At 46.8% G+C, this 26,246-nt stretch overlaps 1 protein-coding gene across 1 annotated transcript in view; it reads right to left on the bottom strand.

The window, feature by feature from the left end:
* COL27A1 (collagen type XXVII alpha 1 chain) overlaps positions 1–26,246 on the bottom strand; it is a 146,427-nt gene that overhangs the window by 63,616 nt on the left and 56,565 nt on the right. The window contains exons 13-24 of the mRNA XM_017810351.1: positions 19,039–19,092; positions 14,943–14,987; positions 12,355–12,408; positions 11,902–11,946; positions 7,622–7,675; positions 6,858–6,911; positions 6,649–6,702; positions 5,585–5,638; positions 5,221–5,274; positions 3,289–3,333; positions 2,577–2,630; positions 1,111–1,155 (exon numbers count right to left, since the gene is read on the bottom strand). Coding sequence (XP_017665840.1) covers positions 1,111–1,155; positions 2,577–2,630; positions 3,289–3,333; positions 5,221–5,274; positions 5,585–5,638; positions 6,649–6,702; positions 6,858–6,911; positions 7,622–7,675; positions 11,902–11,946; positions 12,355–12,408; positions 14,943–14,987; positions 19,039–19,092 — 612 coding nt within the window. The remainder of the gene's footprint in view (positions 1–1,110; positions 1,156–2,576; positions 2,631–3,288; positions 3,334–5,220; positions 5,275–5,584; positions 5,639–6,648; positions 6,703–6,857; positions 6,912–7,621; positions 7,676–11,901; positions 11,947–12,354; positions 12,409–14,942; positions 14,988–19,038; positions 19,093–26,246) is intronic.

Below are 26,246 nucleotides of genomic sequence, written 5' to 3'. Positions count from 1 at the left end.
GAGACTAATTGACTAAGAATAACACAGGCAGTTTTCCTACCACTGTGCTGGTTTCAGTGTCAGCAGAGGCCAGCTGTGTTTTCTTTTCAATGAACAGTGCCTACAGTTCTCATCCAAGGTCAGTCCTGAGGGATGTTAAAGAATAATAATCCTAATGATGCTTTGTCCTTCAAGGACAACATCTTGTTAAGGATCTCAAAGCACTTATTCATTTTTAACAGCATCCACAGGTGCCTGAGAACAGGAGGCACTGGGCTAAGCACTGTTCAGGGCTGTCTCACACCTTCCATAAAAGAGGAAACTGAGGAACAGAGGACTGGAAGGTGTTGCCTGGGATAATGGACAATCTGATAAAACTGCACCTAGAACTCAGACATGGGGAACAACTTTGCTCCTTCAGTAGTTGCTCTTCATGAGCAAATTAACAACAATAACACAGAAATGTCTCTAATTTCCAAATAGAAATAATCACTCTTGATATATACTGAGACTCATCAGGTTGCTGGTACTGAAAAAGGTCTACCTTGGCTTCTTAAACTTGCTTGGTCAGAAAACCATGGAAGAAGCGATCCCCAGCTGTTGCAGACAGGAGAAAGGACAGCTAGAGAGGCTGGCAAGCTAAACCAAACCCAACTGGCTGACCATCCAGCAGGGAAAGTGTTGGGAAGGACATTTGTGGTGAGATGCAACACCCGCTTTGCCAGGGCCGGCTGCCACAGCCAGCTTGGTGTGGTCATGTGGGAACGCACAGAACATGTTGGAGGCTCCGTGGCTGCAATTTCAGGGTTGTTGGTGGACAAGTTGGTTGGTTTCAATCACAGAGACATGGGAAAAATTGTTTCTTTTTCCTTGATGCCTGTGGTTCCCCTGAAGCCTTCAGGGATGATGCATGTCCTGGGCTGCCCCAGCTGAACGTTCTCTATGGAAGTACAATGAAATGCAGCTCAGTGCCTCTCTTCCCCTCAGAGCACCCAGCTGGAGCACAGGAGCTATGGACAGCTTTGAGGTGGCCAGAAGCCCCTGCCCACCGTATTCTGCCTCTGCTCTGGACATTCAGGAGACACTGTACACAGGAGTTTGCCAAACAGACAAAGAAAATAAGGAGTTTACCTGCTCACCAACTTTCCCTGGTCGGCCACGGTTTCCTGGCTCACCCTGCAGGACAAGGAGACAGGACACATGGGTTACTTGGTGCTGCCACTCACGCCCTCAGTATAACATGAATCTTTGTACACCCATGATTTGGGCTGCTGTGTGTGAATCGTGGACAATCTGTGAGAAACATTCTTGCAAAACCAACTGTGACTTGAAAGATAATTCAAAGCAAGAAACACAGCTGACACAAACATGGAGCAAACACTTGTTGTTCTGGAGGGAAATGCCCCCAAAGCAGCTGGTCCTGCTGTAGTAAAATAACCTTCAGAGAACCACATTGAAACATAAGCTGTCTACTGTCCTGTGGCATAGCCTAGTCCTGGTTGCTTTATCCCAATGTTTAATAAGGCATGAGTTCCCATCAGGGATGTTCCTGAAGTTGGGGGGTGTCTGACCTATAATATCTCAATCTGAATGACTGAGTAAAACACAGATGAAGACAGAAACACACCAGCAGAAGGAAAAGAGTAGGAATGGCCTCTGATTAACCAGAGGGTTTGAGGATCTAAGGAAAGCAAGAGCGCAGATCCCACAGGCAGGTGGTGTTCCTGAACAACAGAGGAGAAGGAATCCAAGAAAATTCACTTGCTAGTGAAAGAGTCACAGTAATAAAAGACTTAAATTTTCCCAGGCAATGCTGAACCCTGATTCTGCTCTTGGAAAATCTCAAACAGGGACAACTACTGTCACATGGAGCATCCAAATGAAACCAGAGCAAGAACTCACGTGAGTTAAATCACATTGCAGGATAAAGGAGTTCAGAGCACGAGAATAACGTGAAAAAAGCAGGAGGAGGTGAATTTCCAACCCACCAGGGATAAGGGCAGCCATGGCAGCACGCAGAGGTGGTTGGAGTGCCCCTGGATGGGCCATCCAGAGGCCAGGCTCACCATGGATCAGTATTGTCTCCGGAACAGCAGCTGTATTTTCTCAGTAGGCAGATACTCCAGATGTGCTGCCAGACCACATTTTTGCTATTTACTGTTTGAAGAGGTTGTTTTTGTTGGGTTTTCTCTTTCCTTTTGAGTGTGGGTTTGCGGAGCGCACTGCCCTGGGATGGCTCCTGCTGCTAATTAGGCAGCAAAGATAGGAATGATGTGCATTGTTTTAGAACAAAAACGTGGAGGAGCAATGGAAAATGAGAGGAGATGATGGAGGGGGGAGTTGGTTAATATCAAAGGAAGAACACACTTGTTTATAATAAAGGACATGGCTTAAAAAATGCTCCATCATTCTTTTTGCTGAAGAAACAAGCAGAAACTGAGACCCCAGAATTCTGAGAAAAAGAGAAACCCTCAGTTCCCTTGTACTCTCTAGAATGAACACTCGAAGAATGGTAATGGTCAGAAAAGATATTTCCCTCTTCCTTTCCTCCTTTCTACCCACTGTTTTTCCTGATCATAAATGAACTCTTTCCTCACCTTTGAACCACTGGGACCAGGTGTTCCAGGAAATCCCTTCCTGCCAGATCGACCCTGAAACACATAGAAAAACCATGAACATCAAAAGCTTGCAGCAGGCTTGGTCACAGCAGTGTCTGTGAACTTATATGGTGCAGCTTGTATGATTGCAAGATAAAAAAAATAAAGATTAAACGTTTATTTTCTGATCCACCTATTACCAATTTTCAGGATGTTTTACTCTCCTGCAATGACAGTTATGTACAGACCCATTACAAAATCCTGAGCTGGCAAACTCACAGATATGATAATATTCTTTTTGCTTCTTCTAACTGTGCTTGTGTGATACATAACAGAGGTCAAAAAGATTCTCTCTGACTGTCCAGCTTTTCCTTCTAACTATTGAAAAATACTATAAATCAAGGAAGAAACATCAGAGATGGTTTCCGGTCCATGTGCTTCATCTTGAGGATGAACTATTTAAACGTTAGAGAGTTTTTCAAGGTCTGAGACTTTAAGCAAGTTATAAACTCAACACTCTGTGCAAGATATTTCCTGGACTTCCAGTCATCCTGGATCAAGCACTTGGACAGAGCCCTTGACATGACAATATTTCATAGCAGGGCAGTTTACTTCCCAAACCAGGAGGCTTGAAGCCTTATGTTAATTTAACTACAATTCCATTGCAGGGTTATCAGAGCTGGTAATAACTGAGTAAATGACCAAAACCTACCTCTGGGCCAGGGACTCCTGGTGGTCCTAAGGGTCCTTCATCTCCCTGAGGTGGAAAAAAATTAAAATAAAAGACAAAATAGTAATTTGGACTCAACAGGCAGCTAAAATGAGATGTCTGCAGTATGAGCAGCAGCTAAACACAAGCTGTGTGCTCAGCTGTCACACTTTAACAACTGAGTCCTTCTGTAGCTCAGAGCAGGCAGCTCAGCACCTCTGAGGTTTCTCATCTCCCTTCCCCATCTCAAGAAAAAAAAGATTTAAAGTCAAGTCCTGCCAGTGAAGGCCATCCAAAATTTGACCAAGGAAACACCAGGCTGGATTTGGCCTGTAGGGTGCCCTGGACATTCTGACATGACTGCTTCATTTGATTTGGCAGGGATGCGAATGCTGTAGAGCTCTCCACTCTTTTTCTCTCTTCCCCCAATCCTCCCCCTCCCTGAAATAAAAAAAAAGGGTGTTGCAAAATTTCCCACAGAATCATTTGGCAACTGTATGAAGGTTTCCCTTTTGCTTTCAAATGGGACTCCACATGCTGCAGGATGGAGCTATCACAAAATCTCACACAGCAATTGGACTCGGTCCTCTCCTTTGGCTCTACACCAATTTCTAATGCGATAGGATCAGACCTACAGCTTCTAAGAGACCTTCAATTAAGCTTCACAAAAATTATCTCAAGTGTCTAAAACCAAGTGCCAAGAGAGAAATTAAAAGTGCCCCTGGCAGCCACGGTCTGGCTGCTCTCATTTCAGTGGCCAGCCATAATAAAGGGGCACTGGCGGGATGAGGATGGGACTGGGAGTCAGGAACCCCAACAAGCCACCCACAACACGCCACATTTCCAACCTGATGTCATCCAGAGCCCTGACCTAGTACCTGGGTAACCTCAGCAGTAAGGGCACAGTGCTGTGCTCTGGTGCACACTCACAGTCCTTCGGCACAGCTCGTGTCGAACTCCATGTCCATGTCTTTGGTCTTACTCTTACACTCACTAACTAGAGTAAATTGAAGGCAGCTTGGTCATGCCTGCCTGAACCTGGAATGCAGGGCTTCGGTTCCCTTTGTAAATTGCCTAGAATAATTTTTTTCCCTATTTCAGTGCAAATAAATGAGCTCATTTGCATTAATCCCGTTTAGAGAACAAGCAGAAGAGTTCCCAGAAAAAGTTAAGAATTATTAGTGCTATTAAAACGAGCTCCTGCCCATGCGTGTGCTCAGTATTATTTACACAACGTCTCATGACTCCTGACAAACAGCTTACACTGGCCTAAGTGAGGGGAAACTACACTGAAATCACTGGAGTTACAACAGGATAAACAGAGCACTTGGACCTTCTCTGCTGCTGCTAAAATATATTTGCAGCTTCAGGACAATTAAATCAAGGTCAATTGTCCCTTCTTAATGGCTGCAAGTGGAATGAAGCTTCAAGTTCTGATGTGATGAGTGAAAGCTGCAAGCTCTGATGTATCTCTGCAGAACAGCAATTCCCATTTTTGCACTCTTGTTACAGAGGGATGTCGCTGTGTATGAAAAAGTGGAGGCTGCAGGTCTCATAGTTGAAAGAAAATGCACTTAAAAGGAGCAGAAAGCAAAAGCCAGGTCAGGGCATGTCTGTGCAAGGGGATGTGCAGGGAAAAGGGCACTAATACCCATCTGGGGGTGGAGGGACAGGCTTTAAAAGCAAGGGCAGTGCAGGGTTTAGGATCAGCAGGTGCCAGCAGTGACTGGAAGCAAAGATGACAGGACCTGGGGATCACACAGCTTAGGGGAAGCTTCTCTTCTGCGTGTCTCTCATCACTCAATACAAGCACTTGCTTCCAGTTTCAGAGGGACCAGAGGATTTCAAGCTGCAGACACATTTCAGCATGCATTAATCTACAAAATTCAACCTTGTTCTTTAAATCCAATCTGCCTTTGGGCTGAGGACACTCACCTCTTGTCCAGGCAGTCCTCTTGGCCCAGGTAAACCTCGTGCTCCTGGCTTTCCCTGAGAAAGAGCCAAAGGAAAAGATACTCAGAAAATAGAAACATAAGCTCAGAAGGGCAATTAAAATGAGAAAGTCTCTTTCACAGCCACGGGACATTTTCCAATGTCAATTTTGTTACAGAAAAAAAAGATTTGAAAAAAAGAAAACACTGCACTTGGAGGGACCTCAAACCAAACAGACCAAGCTGAAATGCTGGCCAGGACAATCTTCAGGAACCTCCAGGGTTTTCTCTCTTTCCCCCTTCCCACTACTTTGTTTTCCCTGGCTGCTTCCAACCCCACACAGTGCTGAAGTCTCTGCTCCACTCACCTTCAGACCTTCAGGACCGTTTTCTCCTGGTGGGCCAATGTCACCTGGAAAGCCCTGAAGAAAACGAGGAACAGTCAGGATGCACAGGTGGAATAAGTGTCACCCTCTGTGAGAGTGTTAATTCAAAGCTAAGGGACAAGACATGTTCCATGCTGGCAGTGTCCATGTGTGGGCCATGGCATGGCTTTGGGGGACAATGGGACACGGAGCAGTGCTGTGGGTTTGATGGAAGAGCTGCCTTTCCCAGCAGCTCCCTTTAGGTCCATCTTCTTACAAGATTTATTGCAGCGAGGGCCTCCCTGTCATCACACAGCTAAGAATGGCAATTTGGATTTTAATTAATCTTTATGAGTCAGGGCATAATCTCAGTGCTCTGAGGAGGAGCTGCAGCCTCGGCGACAAAGGGGAGCAGGCGAGGAATTAGGAAAGGTGTTGACACACTCATTAGCTGCCGCCAAGATGTGGCTCCTTTCCACCCACCAGCCCTTCACAGAGGAAACAAAGGAATCTGTGGTTATTTCCAATGGCAACAAAGGGGAAGGATTGCTAAGTGGCAGCACTCAGACCTTCCAGACCCTGCAAAATACCAGAACACTGATGAGGGGAAAGCAGACCACCAGTTGTGCTGGAAGTGGCTCTCCAGCAGCATCTTACACACATTGCCTGGTTCCTTAGGAAGGAAAAAAATGACAATATGCTGGAGGAAGCTCATCCTAAGTTTAAGGTGTTTTTTGACAAGGACAATAATTTTTTTTCTACTTCAAATGGTATTTCGTGGGGGAAGAATGGAAAAAATCCCTCCATGATACCTATGACAAAAAGTGGAAGGAAAAACCAGGAAACCATGAGATGTAGAATAGGTCATGGACCCATCTTGATCCTTCCTATCTCATCATCACTCAATGTACCGTCATACCCTAGTAGAGAAGTGAAGCCCTAGGCTGGAAAGAGAGGGGTAAGTGGAAAGAGATGCAATGGGAGACACGTCTGGGTTTGCTGAAGACTGGGTGTGGCACAAGTTACCAAAGAAAGGAGGGATGTAAGAAGGAAGTGGTGGGACATACCTCAGGGCCAGGTGGTCCTGGAAACCCGACTGGACCTTTGTCACCAACTTTTCCCTGCAGAAATCAGAAAAATATGGAGAAAAGTGAGCTGGCTCCTGGCTATTGGCTTTCCTGTTTAGAAGAGCACACCCCTGCCAAGCTGTCTTTGCAGCTGGGCATGGAACTTTCAGAAAGGGAGAGCAGGAAGCAGAAGATGCTTGGTTACTTACCAGGGGGCCTGCTTTCCCTCGTGCCCCAGGGACCCCAGGCAAACCCTGGCTGCCCTGAGAGAGACACATTTTTTTCAGAACACAATGAAGCACCAAAAAAATACCAGTTCCCTGGGCTCCAGCTCCACTGCTGAAGAGAGAGGAACGTCTCTTTAGGGCTGAACTCAGCCCTGCATGGAGCTGGCACAGCTGCACTAATGTCAGTGAGATGTTTCTGCTGAAGATGGGGCTGAATTTAGCCCCAAAGAACACACGAACTGCTGCAGTTGGCTGTGGCTCAGAGCCACGCAGCCTCCAGTGCAGTGTTTTGTACATTTGTCAGCCACAGTCAGTATCATATCATAGTCACAGGGGAGAAGTCATTTGCTCAGAAGTTACCCAGGGCATTAAGTGCTTCCCTGGGTCAGGGTTTAGGTTGCTGCACTGAGCAGACAAAAACTCCCAGCCTGCAGCCACTGGACCACACACATTCACACCCATCCCCATCAGCCCCATCACTTCCAATTTCTGCGAGAAGACGTGGCCCTTTGTACAGAAACCCCCCAGCAGAACTGCTTTTGCTCTAACAACAAAATCCGTATACTGACACGAATTTTAAGAAAGGCACAGCATACCCCAAATGGGAACTATCCGAGCAGGGGAACCTGACAGCAGGATGCAGCTAATTCCAGCTCCTGGTGGATTAAGAGGAGCTGAGAAAGCTGGTGGCCACACATACTGCTGTGTAAGGGGAAAAGAATGGTGGGGGAAAGAAAAACAATTACCTTGTCTCCTTGGAAGCCGATATCTCCCGGAACACCTGCTCTTCCCTGATCACCCTGGGTACACATCACCAGAGAGTTAAAATAGGCAACAGCAACAGCCAAAACGCCCAGGTCGATGCTCTTGTACAGTGAAAGTCTCAGCACCAGCTCCACTCAGAACTGAACTGCTGGCAAGCTGCAGATCATGCTGAGGGCAACAACAGCCCTGAACAAAGTGTGCATTTCCCAACCTGATTCTAAAGTGATAAAAGAAACTGCAGGAGAGAGAAAACTATGATTTCCCGAGCATTGTGTATCTGTAGAAGCTGAAAAGGGGGAGACTGCATTCCTCTGTCTGACAGCGGCAGTGAAGGTGGTGAAGTGTTAAATTCAGCTGAACAGAAGACTTTAGTTTGCAATGAATGGACCTTTTCTCTCACAGGGCTCTATAGAAAAGAAAACAATCCTCAGAGTTTCTGTGAGCATATCCTAGTGCTGGCATCAACCATCAATCCTCTTCCAGAAGAAAACAAAAGTAACTTCTAGTAACGCTTTAGTACCATCTCACTGCCAATATCTGGGCTGAGATTCCCTGGGAGGGGTAGGCTGGTGTTCATTGGGATGGGGAGCCCATCCCTGACAATATTTCCTAACCAAGCTGTCTTTCCCCTCTTTGGACCATCATAACAAATTCTGACTCCTTGGGCAGAAAATAAGTATCCCTGAAGGTTTTCCAAGGAGCAGTGGATTACCTTGCATTGGCTCTTAGCCCCGCTGTGAGCAGCTTGCTGGACCAGATGACCTCCTGATGCCCCTTCCAAACTCATTTATTTAGTGATTTACTTAAACAAAGGATGAGTCAATGATGGGGCAGAGAAAGGAAAATTCTACTTGGGAAGTCAAAGGAGGAATGACTATAATAACTCCGTACCATGACAAGACCCAACAAAAATAGCTGTTAGAGGAACTCTGTCCCATGCACAGCACACGCCTCTGAACTTGGCTTCCCAGCAAGGGAACGAGCCACACCAGAGCACAGAGCTATACATTTAAACATGGTCCACATGGAAGACATATGGAGTCCTGCAACAGAGCCAAAGTCTACAGAGAGATGACAGAGGAAGTCTCCTTCACTCCAGAAAAACCACCCGCTACCAGAGAGCTGAAATAATTGTAACTACTATGGTAACATGCAGGGGATAATGAAATTGTGGACGGTTAAAGCTGGATTTGGGAAAGACTTTTCAAAGGCAACTTTTTCGGAAGAAGAATAATTAAGAACTATGCAGATTCAATGATGGAAACACTTCATGGATTCATGCTAAATTTGCTTGAATGTTTTGGTAAATGTTCCCGGAACATTTCACTGAACCATCTTCAAAACAAATCTTTTATATAGCGAAATTAAAATGTTGCTCCTAAAAAAAAAAAGTTAAATTGATTTAACTCATTTGTTTTTTAACCTAAAATATTTTAATTTGACTCAAATAACCAACATTTTGCTTCATCTAAACTATTTTCCATCTAGTTTTTTTTTTTGGCAATGCAAAATGGAAACAATCAGCTCTTTACACAGTTTCAGTTCAGATGAACCCCGTGTATTAGATACAATAAAGATGGCAAAAAAACTACTGTATGACCCAGCTCATTTCCAGATTTCTCTCATCTTCTCTGAATTTTCTACTTTTTTTATTTAGTCCAAAGCTTAAGCCACTGAAATCTACTTAATTCTGGCTCCCGACAGAAGACAGCACGAAAACAGTTTTTCTGGAAAGTGAGAGGTTGGCTCTGAGGTTTGTCTTTATCATCTATTCTGAGGGTCAAAAAAGAAAGATTACTTTTTTTCATTAAGCAGTTTTCTACCCAGTCAGTAAATGGCCATTTAAATACCGTTTTGGAAGAAATACTTGGACATTAAAAAATGACTACTGTAAGAAAAGAGTTTCCTGAGCACAGCAAAAGGCAGGAACAAATCTTTATCTCTGACCTTCAGGAAAAATGGGATAGTGGCAGCCTGACAGGAAAACCAGCTTTCAAACAACTCTGAGAAATGGGCATTGGAGAGGGTAAGAAGGAAGCAGGGAAGACAAAACACATCTTTTATCTTGAGCTGGACTTGACCACAAGATGTTCATGTGTTATTGAGATAGCACAGCAAAATGTCATGGCATGAATGATCCATCTCTGGCTGTTAATATCTGAAAACTAGAACTGAGGACCAGGGCATTGCTTTTCACCTGCCTTGACTCGGGGTCTGTGTCCTTAAAGTGAGGGAAGAAATATGGAGGAAAGAGGTCAGGCATGTTTATTATTAAAAACTGGGATGCCGAGATGACGAAATGGGTCTGCAAGGACTTTGCTTATGGGGGAGGAAAAGGAATGTAGAATCTGAAATTACAAACAGGCTCTGCCCATGGGATGTTGCCTGTGTTTCATGTTTCACCTATAAAAAGAAATGCAGCAGCAGAAACCCCGAGGCCCTTCGTAACCCAACACGAACAGAAAGGGGATACGAGGGAAGGGACCAACCCACGGCTACGAGGGGTGTTCGCTGTCTGTGGGATGTGTTTGCTGTCTGTGGGATATATTTCCTGTCTGTGGGATGCAGAGGAGGTCACTGTGCAAAAAACCCTCCTCATTTTGCCCTCAGCTGGGCATCTCTTCCCCCTTTGTGCTCAGCACAAAGGCAGCTAACACTGCACAACTCCAGAGGTATTTGCCTGAGCCATGTCCTTCACAAGTTACAGATGTCCTGACTCATAAAAATCCTTCATGTGAACAAGTAGCTGGGATTTCCTCTGCTTCCTCCACCTTTCCCCTGCACTCATCACTCCCCGTGGTCTTCTCAAGGCCACTCTTTATTTCAGGGTTATGCAGTAATTTCACTTCTTCCTGTAAGAGCAGCACAACCCTCTCTGCCCCCTCTCCTTGCCTCCGTGAAAACACAGAAATGGAAACAGAAGGGTGACCCATCCTGTGGGGAGACCGAAGCCGTAAAATACATCATTAAATTCTGGATGACTCCAGGAAGAGCTGCAAACCATCTGGTTTACTGCAACAGCAGTGGCTGGGGAAATACTGGAGATAAACAGAGCAGTTTGTGTAAAGTGATGGAGATTAATGTCCAGGAAGGCTAATTTTGCTAAACAATGATTTAAATCTTGGTGATTCTTAATATAGTAAACTATTTATTCTAAGGAGCAGACAGAAGAGTCTATGGGCTCTAGGAACTGGTGTTGAGACAAGAAACCAGCTACAGTGTCTTAAGCTTGTCCTAAAGAAAAAAATCTTTCTCTTGCCCTTTCTTCCTCTCTACAGAAGAGAAAAGGCAGTGCAGGAGAGAAATGGAAACTGCAGACACAGGAGCCCTGGCAAAGAGCTGCTATAATATAAGGAGAGTTGAATCAACTGGCTTGACACTATTCCCCCCTGTGCAGTTTTGGGCTGCTAAATCATCTTCTAAAAGCAAACATCTAACGAGAGAATAAAACCTCCAACGGGAGGAGGATAATACATTTAATGGTCATTTTCCACTGCCCTCCTGAACAATCAGAGGCAGCAATAAATGATTGCACCTCCCACTCTTTCAGACTAAATAAATCCTACGGTCCAATATCTGCAGGAGGATGGTGCTCGTGACAGTGAGACATTTACACACACAGCTTCATGCTGATCCAGCTCAAGCTGAGTGCTTTTGTGCCAGCACCACTAAATCACTGCAGTCAAGGCTTCTCTACATTTTGCTCTTTCTCAAGTGATTTATATCAGTTTGGGGCAAGGCACTTTCCTCTCAGCAGGAGGCCAAACTGAGGTGAGTGTCTCCGAACAGGAGCAGAGGTATCTAACACAGAACAGTTTTTCCAGGCGATCCACCTGGTTTGTTTGATCCAGTGCTGCTTTGTCACATCACGTTTCCCCTAAATGCATTTATATAAATTTATTTATGGTCAGTGTTAGATGTTCATCCTCTTCCCTATCACATCATGTAACCAACATAAAAGCATAAAAACAGTCAAACACCAGATAATCATGCAGTTACTGTCATCATCAGTGGGAGCTGGGAGCTCCAAAGAGGATCTGAGCATAACTGATCTATACTAGAACTCCATGGAAAAGGGGATGGGGCAGATACCATCAAAGGAATTAAAATTAAGACTGGAGTGTCAGGAATGGAGGCAGGATGGGGGCAGAGACAGCCAGAGTGGAACCAGTACTGTGGTGCTGAATAAGAAAGAGAAACTAGAAAGGGGATTTCACATGCAAAATTAAAACACAGTGCAATAAGGGAGTATTCAGATCACCTTATCACCTTTCAGTCCATGTTCTCCAGGGTTTCCCATCAGCCCCTGAAACAAAACAAAGTTCAGAGTGAGGCTGAGCCACAGTGGAGAGTTGCTCAGGCCTGTGACACTGATGGGGTTGGTGCCTCAGATGCACAGCATTGGCCTGGCACAGCCTGAAGGCCAAATGCCAGACTGCTCCCAAGGTGTGCTCCATCACACGTTCTTTAAACACCCTTTGTGGGCTGGAGGCACACAGGGAAAATGCTTCTGGAATTCTCCACTAACTCACACCTACTGCAGACCATCAGTGGGATGTTGTGTTCAACAGTTGTGTGCCTGGGACAGTGGACACTCATCACTGCTGCCCGTCCTTTCTCTCAGGACAGTCACCACGGCCCGAGGGAGGAACAGAGAAACCTTCAGCCCCCCTGTGGAGGGATGAGAGCTCACACAGCTCAGCTACTCTCTCACCTTTAATCCTTTTGGTCCTGGATAGCCGATCGGTCCCACAGGGCCCATGTCACCCTAGTAGGAGAAAGAAAGTGACCCAAGTCATTAGGTGCAAAATGAACAAATCACTGCACGTGGGGTGATATTCCTCTGCTACCTGGTCTCAGTATCCCTGAAGAATTGCACCACTGACCTCAGCAGAATCATCCTGGCACGAGTCAAGAGACTTACAATGTGTATACAGCCTCTTAAAAAGTAGATCAGGAATTCAGGCTGGTAAATTGATGGCAAAATAATAGAAAATTAATTAAGGAACCACCTTGAAATATGCAACCGTGGTAGGATCTAAGAATTTTCTTTTTTAACGTTCTTCTTAACTTTTGTATGGTTAAATTTCCCTCTTCCACTATTTGAAAAATCAAAATATTGAGCTGGTTTAAGACAATCCTAGGATGTATTTATTCTTGGTGAAGTTATTACTGTTCTCAGAAAGAAACTACCACAACATTCCTGAGTTCTCCAGAAAGAGTCTGAGGGTGTGTTAAAAAGGACACAGACCCACACAGCAAAAAAAGGCAAGTCAGGAAATTTGGGTGACTACTGAGCTCTGATATATAAAAGTGATACGGGGAGGAGAGGGGAGAAACAGGAGGTATGAAACACGGAGGTGCTGCAGTGGGAAGTCAGCGTGGCATCGTGTGTTGGGACTCACTGCAGCGCAGGAGGACAGCGGGGCTCACGGCTGCCCTTGTCCCCACGTGTGCTGTACAACAGAAACCCTTCAGTGCCGGCATTTAAATGGGCTCTGGCTGCTTTCTGCCCGTGAAGAGAGTCAGTGACAGGGTGCACCAGTCTGGCCTCAGTGTGTAAATAAACAGGGCAGCTCCCTGAAGGAGCGTTTCTCCGGCTGCAGCCCCGGGCCCGTGGCCACGTGGGGAGTGCCGGGCTGCAGCCACCCCAACAGAGCCCTTTTCATACCTCCCGGCATAAAGGCTGCTTGTAGGAACAAGTTTGCTTAAGGCTTTGCCCACATGGTTAATTAGAAGAGCAAGAAGCTTTAGTTACATCTAATTCTGCTCTTCAGTCACCAAACCCCTGCGTGGTGCGTGAGGCAACCGGGAGCCTGGCTGATTCCTGGGGTGGCTGTAGGTGGGAAGGAGGAAGGGACTGAAGGGGGCCCAGCTTGCATCTAACACCCATCTGTCACCTTCTCCATGCCCTGCAGTGTGAGTCCCATGTGCAGACCCCAGGGAAGGAGGCTGGAGATGTCCCACAGGGAGGAGAAGGCAGGATGGATGTGTCCCCTTCTCCCTAGGAGGGTGGAGGAGGTCATGGAGGGGAGGACAGACAGCCTCTGATTCCATCATCTCTGGAAGGATCATAATCACAATTGCCATGTCTAACTTTTCACTTTCTAACAAACAAATAACTGTGAGATAATGGCAACCAGGTAAAGAGAAATTTTTCCAAAAGCAAGGAGAAATATGATCCAATTTGGACCATACCTTCAATGGTATTATTTTAAACAGCAATCTTCCTCTTCCAGCTCTTTGTCAGGAGCACATCCTTTCTGCTTCTATAGCTAAAGCAGCTTCTTTCATCTCCTCCAATGAGACGAAACACAGACCTAATTCTGGGCTCCGTGGAAAACTTTCTGAAGCCTTAATCCACCTCTGCCCCAATCCCCCATCTCTGAGATGGGTGTTCCACCATATTTCCTGGTTTTCCTTCAAGGAATATAAGATTTTTGGGTTTGGTGCTCTGTGTTTGTGCACTGTCTAGTGCAATCAAGGCCTTGATCTCAGCTGACATACACACTCCCATAATTTAAGATATGGAAAGGCAGAAGGGGAAAGGTTTTTAACCATTCATTGCAAGTTGAGTTTCCATGGATTATCATAGCTGAGGAGGAATCATCTTGAAAGAATGCTGTAGTACTAACAGAGCCAACCCCTTTTTGTGCATGGAAGGGAATGACCTGAAACAAGTACTGAGACCTAAAAATAAACCCTAATATGTTCAGCTGGGCATTCACTAACCCCCAGCACAGCTGCCAGAGGAGGAGTTGTCACCCATCCTTACAGCCATTTGTCTCCTGCTGGAGAAGAGTGTAATGAAGAGTGGAATTTGGCTGTGTACATAATTACCTGGATTAGTGATGGGATGGTGAGGGTGCACATAAAATTCCTGCACTCCCAGAGGACAGACTGTTCCTGCCCACAGTTTCTCCAGTGAACAAGAACTGTGTGTCCCTGAGGTCACTGTTTACAGGGACTTGCTTTTTAAGAGGCAACAGATCCTGGTGTGGAATGAATGTTGCATCTTTGAAGAAATACCCTGGCAAATGTTATCAAAAGGGCAAGTTATCACGTAAAAAGGATCTAACAGCAAACCTTTAATCTGTTTCCTTTTGCTTGGAAAGGGTTTGCCCTCCTTCACCTCCCATTCCACCAGGAAACCCCCTCTCTCCCCAGATGTCATGCCTCCCCCATGCAAACAGTCATCCTGCTCCCTGCCCTGCCACAGGAAGAGGGAAATCTGTGTGTAGTTATGCAGGTTGGAAGGGTTAAAGCCCGAGAAGCCAGATCTCCATTTGTTTTTGTACTTACAATGAGTCCAAGGACTCCAGGAGGACCTGGGGCTCCCAATTCTCCCTAAAAGGAAACACAAACCCACTCGGTTATGGACACTTTATAGAGAAGGAGAGGCTGAAAGGCAGTTCAGTGTTTCAAGAGCTTGAAGGAAGGGAAAAGACCATCCCTCCTCCCTCCATACCTCCCTCCCCCCCCCAGGCCCTTCCTCAGCCAAAGTGATCCAGAACTTCCATCTCCAGGAGCGCTCTTGCGAGCACATCCTTGGCAGACACAGGGCTGCTTGTTGTTGGCCAGTTATTCCCAGGGCTGCCTTCCCTCCCAGGAGCAGGCTGGATGAAAGGAGCATTTGACTGTGCAGGCAGGGGAGAGGTGGGACCCTGTCCCAGGTGAGATCCTGCCATGGGCAGAGAGAGGGACTGGAGTGGGGAGGGAGAATGGGGACGGCAAGGTGGGAAGGAGAGGAAAGCTGCTGCTTAGCATTGGGAAAGGTGAGTTTTTTGGGAGTGGCTGAGTAACAAAAATCTCATAATAAAAGGAAGATCTGCATGAAAATGAAACCAGGTAATTTGGGGAGAGGGTATGGCAGCTTCTGATCCTGGCCAATGGGTCCTGGGATTGTCACTGTCACACAGGACACTCTGAGGCTGCTTCCTCTCTATCCAAGAGCTGGTTGAAGGTGGGGAATCAGCAGCATCCTCCGCCTTATCCACCCGGGCTTCTGTCCAGACCATCAACTAGCCATTTCTTTAATTTTCAGGAAAAGCCTTGGCCTTCAAACAGCAGCTGGTCTGGAGGGAGCTGGCTCAGCCCCTCTGTCCCTGGAGCAGGGAGCTCTCTGCAGGGATCCCAGCACTTGCTTAAAGGATGAGTCCCTTTTAATCTCCCTGCAGAGAGCAGGAGACGGACTGCAGAGATTTCCTCTTGGGCTCTGTGCTCATCTGCCATCTCTCACAAACCACTCCCAAGCTGGAACATTTTGAAAAGCATCAGATCCTCTTAGAAGCTTTCCAAGAGCACCTTGGAATTTGTCATTCTGAGGGACAGACTGCTGTTGGGGCTTGTGGAGCTGGTTTGGCTTCTCAGCTTCACCACAAACTCCCTCTGTGTGATCTTTCCAAAGACCTGCAGGTGCCAGGAGCACCAGCAGGTACCTGATGGCACCTCCAGCTGAAGTGCAGCAGAGAATCTGTGTCAAACCCCCACAGCTCATCTATCCAGGTCTCTAAGTGCTTCAGCAACCATGGGGTGCTCAGCCTGTCCTGTGTCTCCCTCGGTGACCTCCCTGGCCATGCTGACAGTGGGTTGGTTGTCAGGGCAACGACCTGCTCTTACACACCTCCATCTCCAATGGGGCCTCCCAAAACAAGTGCACTGGAAATGCTGAACTTCCCCTTGGCTCAGACAGCCCTACCCCTGCTCTGGATCACGCTGGCTACTTTCTTTGACAGCCCAGCTCAGTTTATGGTGCACATCTGGTGGAGTCCCCTCCAGTGCAATAAAGCTCCCCTTTTATGGAAAGATTTGCCTAGTGGAAGAAGGAAAGAGAAGGGGACGCAACGTGACTCAGTGTGCTCAGGCTCCTTGGGTAAAGGGTTACGTGTGTTTATTTTATGGGAAGTGGAGTAAAGGACTATTGGGCAAGCACACACAAAAAGCGTTTCATAATCTCAACCAGCCTAAAATTGCTTTTTTATGGCCGGTTCCTTTCCTGCATACTTGGGACATCTGGGGAGCAATTGTTCCTCATGGGTGGGATTGCTGTGTCCTCAGAGCTACTGTTATAAGGTTGGCTTCAAGCTTATAGTCAAGGCCTGGCATTACTAGGCTCAGCAAGAAGAGGGAGTATCCCAGGAATGCTGAGCACAGGAGCTGCATGGTGGCCTGGGTTTCCCAGGAAGCTCTGAAGGCTCCCAGGGTGGCTGGACTGTGGACTGGGTGGATGGTCAGCTCTTGGTGCCACAAGTTTCAAGAGGGACTTCCCATATGTCTGAGTTATGTCATGTGGATATTCCTCAAGAGAAAGGATATATGTTGAAATGCATGACCTCATGGCTAACGGAAGAGGATTTCCTCTTGGAAGAGGAGGGGGTGGACTCCCCTGAGAGATGTGGACAGACTAGTTGTTAATTGGAGCCATTCTCTGCCCTGGGAAATGAAGGATTTACAAGTGGTCTTTCCTAGCCCTCAGTAATGGCACGCTGGTCCCTGACCTGTGAGGGAAATCAGGCTCTATTCTCCTTTCTTCAGTGCATGAACCGGGCACTGGGACAAGAGAGAAGGAGATGAATCAACAGCCCTTTCCCATGTCTAATTCCTGTGATTAAGAGCCTAATTGGAGTGGCTAAGCACTCCGGGAACGGGGATCTGGAATGCGATGGCTCAACATTTCTCAGCGAGCTGGTAGGACGGAAGAAGGCCCCCGGGGTTGGAAGAGCCTGTGCTCTGCCTGGAGGGGACGGAAAGCAGATCACAGACTGTCGGCTTCAGCCATCCCCTCGAGAGCAGCGGATCAAACAGAGGATGTGGCAGCCCCGGACCGTGGCAGCCCTCCCGCCTGCCGGCAGCTCAGCCGCACCCCCCACCTACCGAACCCGGCATATTTGTGTGCTCCACAAACAGACTTTCTGGCATTTTTCTGCGTCTGTGACTCCGCTCGTGACCCTGTGAACCTCCCTTTAAGTCAGCCGAAAACAGGCTGTTTTCATTCTGCAACCTCCGAGGCACATTAATATTTAAAAGCCGTTGATAAGATGAAAGAAGAGCGATGGTTCTGGGTGAATTAAGGGAAGGGACATTTGCTGCTCTGGGAACGGCCATTCATGGCACTGAGCACATCTTCTGAATGGGGCTTAGACAACTTGCATGTTTAAAAGAAAAAATAAATTATTTGGAAAAAAAAAAATCCTGACCTCCAGGATTCTTGCTCTTCCTGGTGGGCTGGCTGGAAATAGCAATACAATCAGAAAGGCTTCTACTTTGGGACTACTGATTCCACTCTGGCCCATGGCTTAAGCTGACTGAAGGATGGGAAAAGTCCTGCAGAAGTATTCCTTGGGAATCAAATTCTTTCAGTTCACTGCGTTTATGACTCTTGTGCTGAATTCCCACAAAAGATGGAGTGTAGCTGAACTTGGCTTGGTGATTGGAGTAGGTTGTGAAAATAACTTTTAGGCTGCATATATGAAAAATGGGAACTTGCAGACACATGTGGAGTGGGTTACTTCACACAAATCATCCCGTCAAACACCAGAGCAGCAACGGTGATTATGTGTGAATAACCAAGACAGCAGGAATTTCAAAGATGAATCAGTGCTGCTCACATGCTAATTGAGGGAGAACCAACAAAGTCATTCAGAAAATAATTAAGAATAATTAATACATCTGAGAACTATTGCAATCCACGAGGGCATGTTCTGAGAGAAGAGGAAAACACAACACATCCCCAACTGTGTGGTGTTAAGTGCTACAAGAGCAGAGCAAATTAAACCTTATCAGCACTCAGCTGCTTAAATGGTCTCTGTGACCATTCTGACCCAATTCCCAGGAGACACATCCCATTCTTAGTAAGCCAGCAGGGGTCAGATGAAGACCAGAGGGAGGCCAAGAGCTCTGGAGACTGGAGACTTCTCTCTGTGGAGTTCCAGGGCAGCCTGAGGCACGGGACAGGGCAGCAGCCTGGGGAGTGAGTCCCTCAGTGCTCCCAGACACTGAGTGGGGAATCTGGCACTTCTTGTGCCCTGTGGTATGGGCAACATGGTCCAACCACTGCCTGCTCAGCCAGAGCAACATCCCTGCCCATTCTCTCCTGATTTTCTTCTAGTCACATCCTCAGGATGAGAAAGCAACTATCAAGAGTGAGGTGCAAGGAAGGCAAGAGAGAGAGACAGAAAGCTAATGGCAAGTGATGAGCTGGCAGTTACAGGAATTGAATACAAGAATTCACAGCAGGGCAGCTTGAGCAGGGCAGGGATGTACATTTGTTTCTCAGGAGGGATAAAACCAGCCAGCAGCTGACACCAAACTCAAAAGCTTCACTCAGCTCTAACTAAGCATGATGCAGTACAGCATCTACTGTAATAGAAAGAAAGGAAGGAAAAAGTTATCAACTTACAGGGTTCCCATCGATGCCTGGAGGTCCTCGTTCCCCAAAATTACCAGGAAAACCCTGAGGAGAGGAGGCAAACACGAGTGTTAGTTATTGAGGCTGCCTGGTGTAAAGACAGTCAGTTACAAAATCATTCCCCTGCACCCAGTGCAGCACTTGGGAAAGCAGCAGGGCACGGGGACATGTGGGACAACCAGCCTGTGTGTCCTCATCCAAACCATTCCTGCCCCATGAGCACATCTGCTCAGCAAGGAGATCTATAAGGCCAAAAGCTGATTCACTGCTCTCTCCTGGGGCCAATGACGGGTAACCAGAAGGACTTTTTATGAGCTCGGATGGGAAATGCACATTCACGAACGGGAGCCTTGAGGGGGAGACTCAGTGAGAAGACAGGGAAGGCTTTTTCCTTGCCCAGTGCTGAAGCTGCTGGACTTGACTAGTTCACACCTTCTCTTGCGGGTTCTGTCCAGCTTTGCCTTTTCTTAGCACCAGTTGTCAGCCCTGGGCATGGCAAGTGAGGTTTGAAAGACAATGTGAGTGTGCATAGCAGGGAGAAAGGGTGGAAATCAGTGCTGCTGTCCTTCATTTGCTTTAACCACATATTCTGGTATATCCAACAAGGAATGTGCAATCCTGTGTAGTTTACACGTGAAACGATAATCCCACATTTGGAATATCAAGCTCTGTGTTTAAAGATACAGTGCTTTCTAGCCTCTTTCAGGTAGGAATATCCTGTTGACAGGATACTTCCTTAAAAGTCAGCACATTTATGTCCTGGAAGAATTTATAAATCTCACTGCAATGACTATATTAAAAAATGGATTGCCAATCTGAATTATTTCATCCTATCTCCCAACACAGTCATTTTAACAGCACCCCCTTCTCACAGGATAGCTGGACAGTCTAATGCCTGTTGGAGCCCATACAGATGCTTAATGGAGCTGATCAAAGATTCCTGGTGAATTCACTCCCTTTCAGCTTGCCAGAGAAACAAACGGTTCCAAACTCATTACAGTCCACACCCCAGAGCTGTGAAAGGCCATGTTTACTACATGAAAAAGTCACCACAAAAGACAACTTCATCATCTCATTATATCCGATACAAATTTGGAAGACTTCAGACAATTATAGAGGAGGGAGTGGAGGTACTGAGCCAGAGCCAGAACATGGTGGTGTGACACGTTCTCTCACACACTCTTAGACAGATCCTGAGCTATCCCACCAAGTCCCCCTAACTCCCTGCTACAAATAAATCCCACAGCAGCTTGCTCTTCCCTGTCCTGTCATGCTCTATCTCCCTCAGGAAGTGCTCAGTAGACAGGGGCACACAACCTCTGGGGTTAGGAAACCCTCTTAGTCACTCCACTGACACTTACAAGGAGGAAGCAGTCGAGTTTAAGATGGATTGGACTTAATTTTCCCCTGAACTTGAACTTCCTTTACCACAGGACTGGCAGGGAGGAGGCTGCCAAGAGCCATCAGGGACCAGCTCAAACATCAGCACTTCAGGGCTACTCCAAACTTCAGCTGCAGTGGAGGCTGTGACACTGAGGCAGGAGAGGGCTGTGACTCTCCACTTTTCCCTTGCATGATCCTTCAGATCGAGTGAGATAAAACATGACACAGCATCCACCTCCTCTGACTCTGAGCCAAAAGGAAAATCATCTGCCAGGGAAGCTCCCCATGGCCAGAGCGTACACAGAGCCCAGCCCCAGTCTTTGACTCCTGGGTTTGGTTAATCCATCCAGGGCTGAAATCCCACGTTATTCTCCACACTATTCTGACTGTGGCCATCAAGATGGAAAATTAAGGAATACATTTGCATATAAAAGGCTTTTTAGCCAGAACGTCTACCTCTGTGCTTCAGTTTGGAACCACCCCTGCTCCCTCTTGTTTTGGATGGAGCAGTTTTAGAGACTAAGCAGCATTTCTTAGCTGAGGCTACACCAGGGACACATCAACAAGTTGCAACTGCTACTGGGTGTGTTACTTCTGACTCAAATTGGGAGTTCTGGTAAAACTCACCAGAGACACAAAGAACAACACAACCATGTTCTGGACTAGCTGAGAGCTTAAGAGACAGGGATGGAGCAGGCAGGGAGAGGATGGTCCTTGTTGAGCCAGAAGGATGCTCTCTCCTGCCTGATCCCCTGTATACTACAAACACTGGTTAGTTGGGGAAAGCAAACCTGAGGCAAGTGAAATGCAACAGCAACACACAATCTGGAAACCCATCAGCAATACTGAAAATTGAAATGATCACAGCAGACAGAACAGGAAACTCTGGGAGTCAAAGGTGTCATCCAAGGCTTTCCTTCGCCTTCAAGGGTTTATAAGTCCTGGTCAACACAACTGGGTAAAAAGATACTTGGTCATACCTAAGGTGAGAGATGGGAGAGCTGTTTAAAACAACCAAAATTTTGCCACTGAGCTCAGAGCCAGCATTTCACCTCTTCTGTACCAATTCCCTTCAGCATGCAGAGCACACTCCTGAATAAACCCAAGCTATTGCTTGCTTGGATTCAGCACTTCTATTTTATGGGAATCCTGTGAACGGGAAAGTTGTCTGCCTTTTTCCAGCTAGGCACTACATCCCTCAGGCCTGTGCACATGCCAAGAAGCTGTGGTAAGCAACCACTGGAAACTGCCTTCTGCCATCTAGAGACAAAGACGTCAAATATAACGAGAAGGCAGGGGGCCTACAATTTTCTTTAATGAAAAAAGGGGGGGAAATAACTCTGCTACATGCTGAATCAATCAGATCAGACGAGAGATGTGCAGGGAAAACTCATTGCTCAGTCAAGAGAAAGAAAAAAAAAAAAGACTGCCTTGGAATACTTTGCTGTTTACAGTCATACAGCTTGCCAAGGAAAATATGAGTGTGCATAGATTGATACTGTACTTAGGCTGCTGCAGATTTCAGTCACAGCCTTCTGCACTCCCTCAGCTGCATCTTTACTTTCTCAGAGGGCAGAGCTGGGCACAGAGTGACCCATGGATGCTGCTGAGCAGCACTCTGGCCCTGGGGCTGCTGAGGTGTCTGCTGTCAAGAGAAGCTCTTTGCCAGCGTGGGGAGATTTCACTACTTCGAGTGGCACAATGAAAACGATATTGCTACAGCAGCATAATACCACCTAGGGGAATGCTTGCTCCAGACTAAAACCATTTTCTAAATTTGGCTTAAAACTCTTGCAACGTGACATTAAACAATGTGCTCCTCTGCCAGGATAAAAGTGTCCAGATAAGGAACTATTTAAATTCAAATGTTTCCCACTGATTTCTTTTCATGCCTCCGTTTCCAGCACTTACCTTGCTGCTTAAAAGACAGGAGATTTGAGGCATTTGGTAATACAGTTAATAAAAATCCAGCTTTTACACAAGCTTTCCAATACTAGATCTCCATGTATTTAGAAAACCAGATTATTCCTGTATTTTGATGCAAAGCTGAGCACCTGAGTTCACTTGGCCAATGCTACCCAGCAAATAAGAGATCTGGCATTCACAGCACACCGTGACTGCCCTCAGAGCTCGGGGTCCTGCCCACCCTCAACATTGGATGGGAAAGAGTCAAAGTGGAAGGGAACTGAGAAGAAAAGCCAGAACAGTGTGGGCTGGCATCACTGGTAAACCAGCCAGGCACAGGACAACACTCAGCACTAAAGCCCCGTCCTTGACAACACCTGATTGTCCTTAACACCATCTGGCTGCTGGCATGACCAGCCCCCAGCCACAGCTCACCCATTGCTGGGTGGTCCCCTGGCACTTTTTGGCCCAAGCTGTAAAAAAACAAACCCTGAGGAGGAGACAAATGGAAAGAGCAGCTTTAATTCAACTAACCCCAGGAGTCCCAGCCCACCAGTTGAGCTTAGCACACAAGTATTAACAGGTTTTTGCACATTAAATGAGGCTAAGGCTGGTGGCTGTGGCATGAAGGAGAATATTTCAGCATCCATGCAGTCTCTAAAGACCCAAACCAGGTCGTGAAAGCTATCCCAGCACAGCTCTTGCACAGCAGGAAACAATCAATCTTCTAAGCCCCTAATGAAAAAGAAAGCACTTTCTTTCCATGGGGTAAGCAGTAGCAGTTTAAACCACAATAACAGTTCCAGTGACCACAGTGTCCTAATTTATTGGATCTCACACGTCTGTAAAAGCTATTTTTTCAGTGCCTCTCCTGCCTGAGCCTAAAAAAGAGAGATGTTCCTGAGGAACAGAACTAGCACTATTCAACCAAAACAAGCAGCCTCAAAGTTACAAGCAGACTTTGTTATCCCATTGGGTTTTTTTCCCGTAAGCAGCAATACCTCTCCTCTCCCATGCACTGCTCCAGCAGCCTGAGGAGCCCAAACTGAGGGAGAACACATGGGGCAGGAAGCTCATTTTATGGTGCTGGCAGACAGGCAGGTCACAACTGGCAGCCCATTACAGGAGACTTGTGAAAGAGATTAAAGAGCCCAACAGATTCAGAGTCTCCTGACCTTCCCAAAGTGAGTGCAGAGGGGCTTTTGGTACAGAAAATCTATCGTTTTTCAGGGTGCAGCTGTTTTTCCAGGAAAACTGGTCCCTGGAAACTATGCTCAAGAATCGGGATGGCAACGGAAAACATCCCAGTGAAAAACATGGAGCCATGCGTCCTGCCTGCTCTGTGGGAGGGAGGGGGCATGCAGGGAAGGACCAGGACAGGGAAGGGAATGGCAAATGGCAGCAGAGCTGGGAGGAAAACGCTCGACTAACAAGTTGTGTTGGCCAAGAGCCTGCGGGGTGCTCCTCCACAGCCGCTCAAGTCAGGTATGACAAAACTTTTGGCTCTACCTCACAGCTGGGAAATACAGAGAGGAGGTGGGGGAAAACGTCCAGCTGAATGGATTTCACATTGTCTGAGGGAGAAGTTCAATGAAAGAAGCAAGATGAAGTTTGAAGGGGATTTGGAGGAAAAGCACACGAGCAGATGCTCTGCACTAAGCAAGATCCTGGTGCTCCTGTGCTCCCCTGTCCCAGCCCAAGCAGAGCTTTACAGAGGTTGCACAGTTTGTCCTCGCTGCACTCAGTGAACTGAGACACAGGGAGACACAAAGTGATTTATCCCAGATTACACCAAGAAGTCTGAAGCTGAAGCAGTAACAAAGCCTCTATCTTTGAGATGCTCCAATAGCGCTTTAATTCCTTTTCATCCCCTCTCCCTGCAAAGGGCATCCTTTCACACACCAGGAGACTCCTGCTGAGAACAACCAGACCTAGACAGACACTGGAACCAGCTCCTCCTTCATCAGGGGATTACATCCCCCTCCACCTCCCATTCCTTTCTTTCTCTGCTTAAAGCAAACGGAGCAGCCTGCCCTTTCTTCTGGCTCTTGTCAGCCAAAGGTTCCTCCTGGTCCCAGCAGACACCACTGCTTTTTGTGTCTTGTCCCTGGAAGCAGGGACTGGTCAGACACACCATGTCCTCTGCTCCTCCAAAATCTTTTCAGGTGTTCACATGTGGGTGGGTGTGTTGTATGTATACAACATCTGATTCAGTTTAAAACACTTTCCCTGAAGGAGTAAGGGAGGCAGTCTGGCAGCTGCTGCTCCGAGGAATCCTGGCAGGTCTTCGCGCCAGCAGAATCCTTCTCCAAAAATAGGATTTTATTTTCCTGTTGGCTGAAGGTGAAGTTGCTCAAACCAACCAGCCCTCCTGTCTTGTCTGCAAAAGACTATTTGCCAGTTGGCTCCAGCCAGGTGAATCACTGCCCAGGAGTCTCTCCAGGGATGGAACTTGCAAGTCAAACAATTTAAGTAAGGGGAAAAAAAAAAGAAGGAGAAAAAAAAAGGTGGTGGAGAAAAAGGACTGAGGTTGAGAGAGTGAGAGAAAGCATTCACTGGAAAAAAAAGAAGGAGAATAAAACAAACAAGTGTAGCTTATGTTGGCAGGTTACACCTCTGAGAGCATTTTTGGTGAGGAGAGCAGACTGAGTCTCCTCTGCAGGTGGGCGAGGGGCTGGATCAGCCCCAGAGAGACTCATCCCAAAGGGAGCCTGGCAGACCCTGTGCTCCTGGTGTGCCTGCTCTCCAGCTGTAGCTCCATGTAGGAGTCTAGACCAGGGGCTGTGGCAGTTTTGACCCCTGCAAAGAGGGAGATCCCATCCCTGGCTGGGTATGGACTGTCGGTCCTGCTGCAGCTCCGCTCCTCTGTCACCCAAAAGGCAGCTTTGCTCTCTCTCCCTGGGAAACTTCACAGCTCCGTGCCCCCTTCTCTTTGGATAAAGATTTCATGGCATTTTTAAACATAACTCTCCCTCCAGCCAAAGCACAGCCCTCCAGAACACCAGCAGAAATCTCCTGCAGCCCCTTAAACCAAACATCACTGAAGTTAAATGCCAGCCCCTCCACCCTCCTGCTCTGTTCCTTTTCTGCTGCTACACCATCTCTTCCCCATCTGTGGGGCTCTAACCAAGTTCCCATTGCACAGATTCACTGGCCTAATGCCAGAGAGCGCTGAACCTGCTCCTCCTTATTTATGGCCAAGATTTCCAAATCAAGCAGCCTACTACTCAACATAGTCAAGCTTTCTGATCAAAATGCTTTCAGACTCAAAAGTGATAGTTGTATTATTTTTCCCTTACAATTTCTAAAGATAATTATTTTTGAGCTTTGATTTATGAATGAGCATTTCTCTGAAGGATGAAAGATGATCTTGTGCTTGGGAGACCTTGGTTCCACTCCTCGCAAGATTTCTGAATGATGACAGACAAGTCACTTAGGGACATTCTTAGGAAAAAAAACCCATCTTTGGGATTATTTCTTTTCTTTCAGTAGAAGTTACGAGTCTTGGCACTTTTCAAACCCTTTTCCCTGTGTTTTCAGTACTCTGTTTTGCCCATTCTTATAAAAATTAAATACATGCTGATATCGTCCACCTTTCCAGGTTATTTGGATGATGTAATCATGAACATAGGAGCATGTGGTAAGTAACCATGTGAGCACCTCACCACAGAGATTTGGGAAGCTCCACACATGTGGAATGCAACTCAGGCCAAAAAGAGATGGTGACATTTGCTCTGGGCTCATGGCTGCATTTCAGAGTGGTGAACCAGGCTCAGGAGGGTGGAGAGACCAGCTTCCCAGTTTCAGGGCCCAACTTCTTAAGCATTAAAAAAGTCACTGATTGCTCAAACTAAATCTATTTTAAAAATTTATGCTGGCAAAGTAAAAATACAGCAAAGAATTAACTTGGA

Source organism: Lepidothrix coronata, unplaced genomic scaffold (genome assembly GCF_001604755.1).
Source record: "Lepidothrix coronata isolate B3197 unplaced genomic scaffold, Lepidothrix_coronata-1.0 Scaffold28, whole genome shotgun sequence".
Lineage (NCBI taxonomy): Eukaryota > Metazoa > Chordata > Aves > Passeriformes > Pipridae > Lepidothrix > Lepidothrix coronata.
Note: the sequence above shows the minus strand (reverse complement) of the source record. Positions and strands in the feature narration are given on the sequence as shown.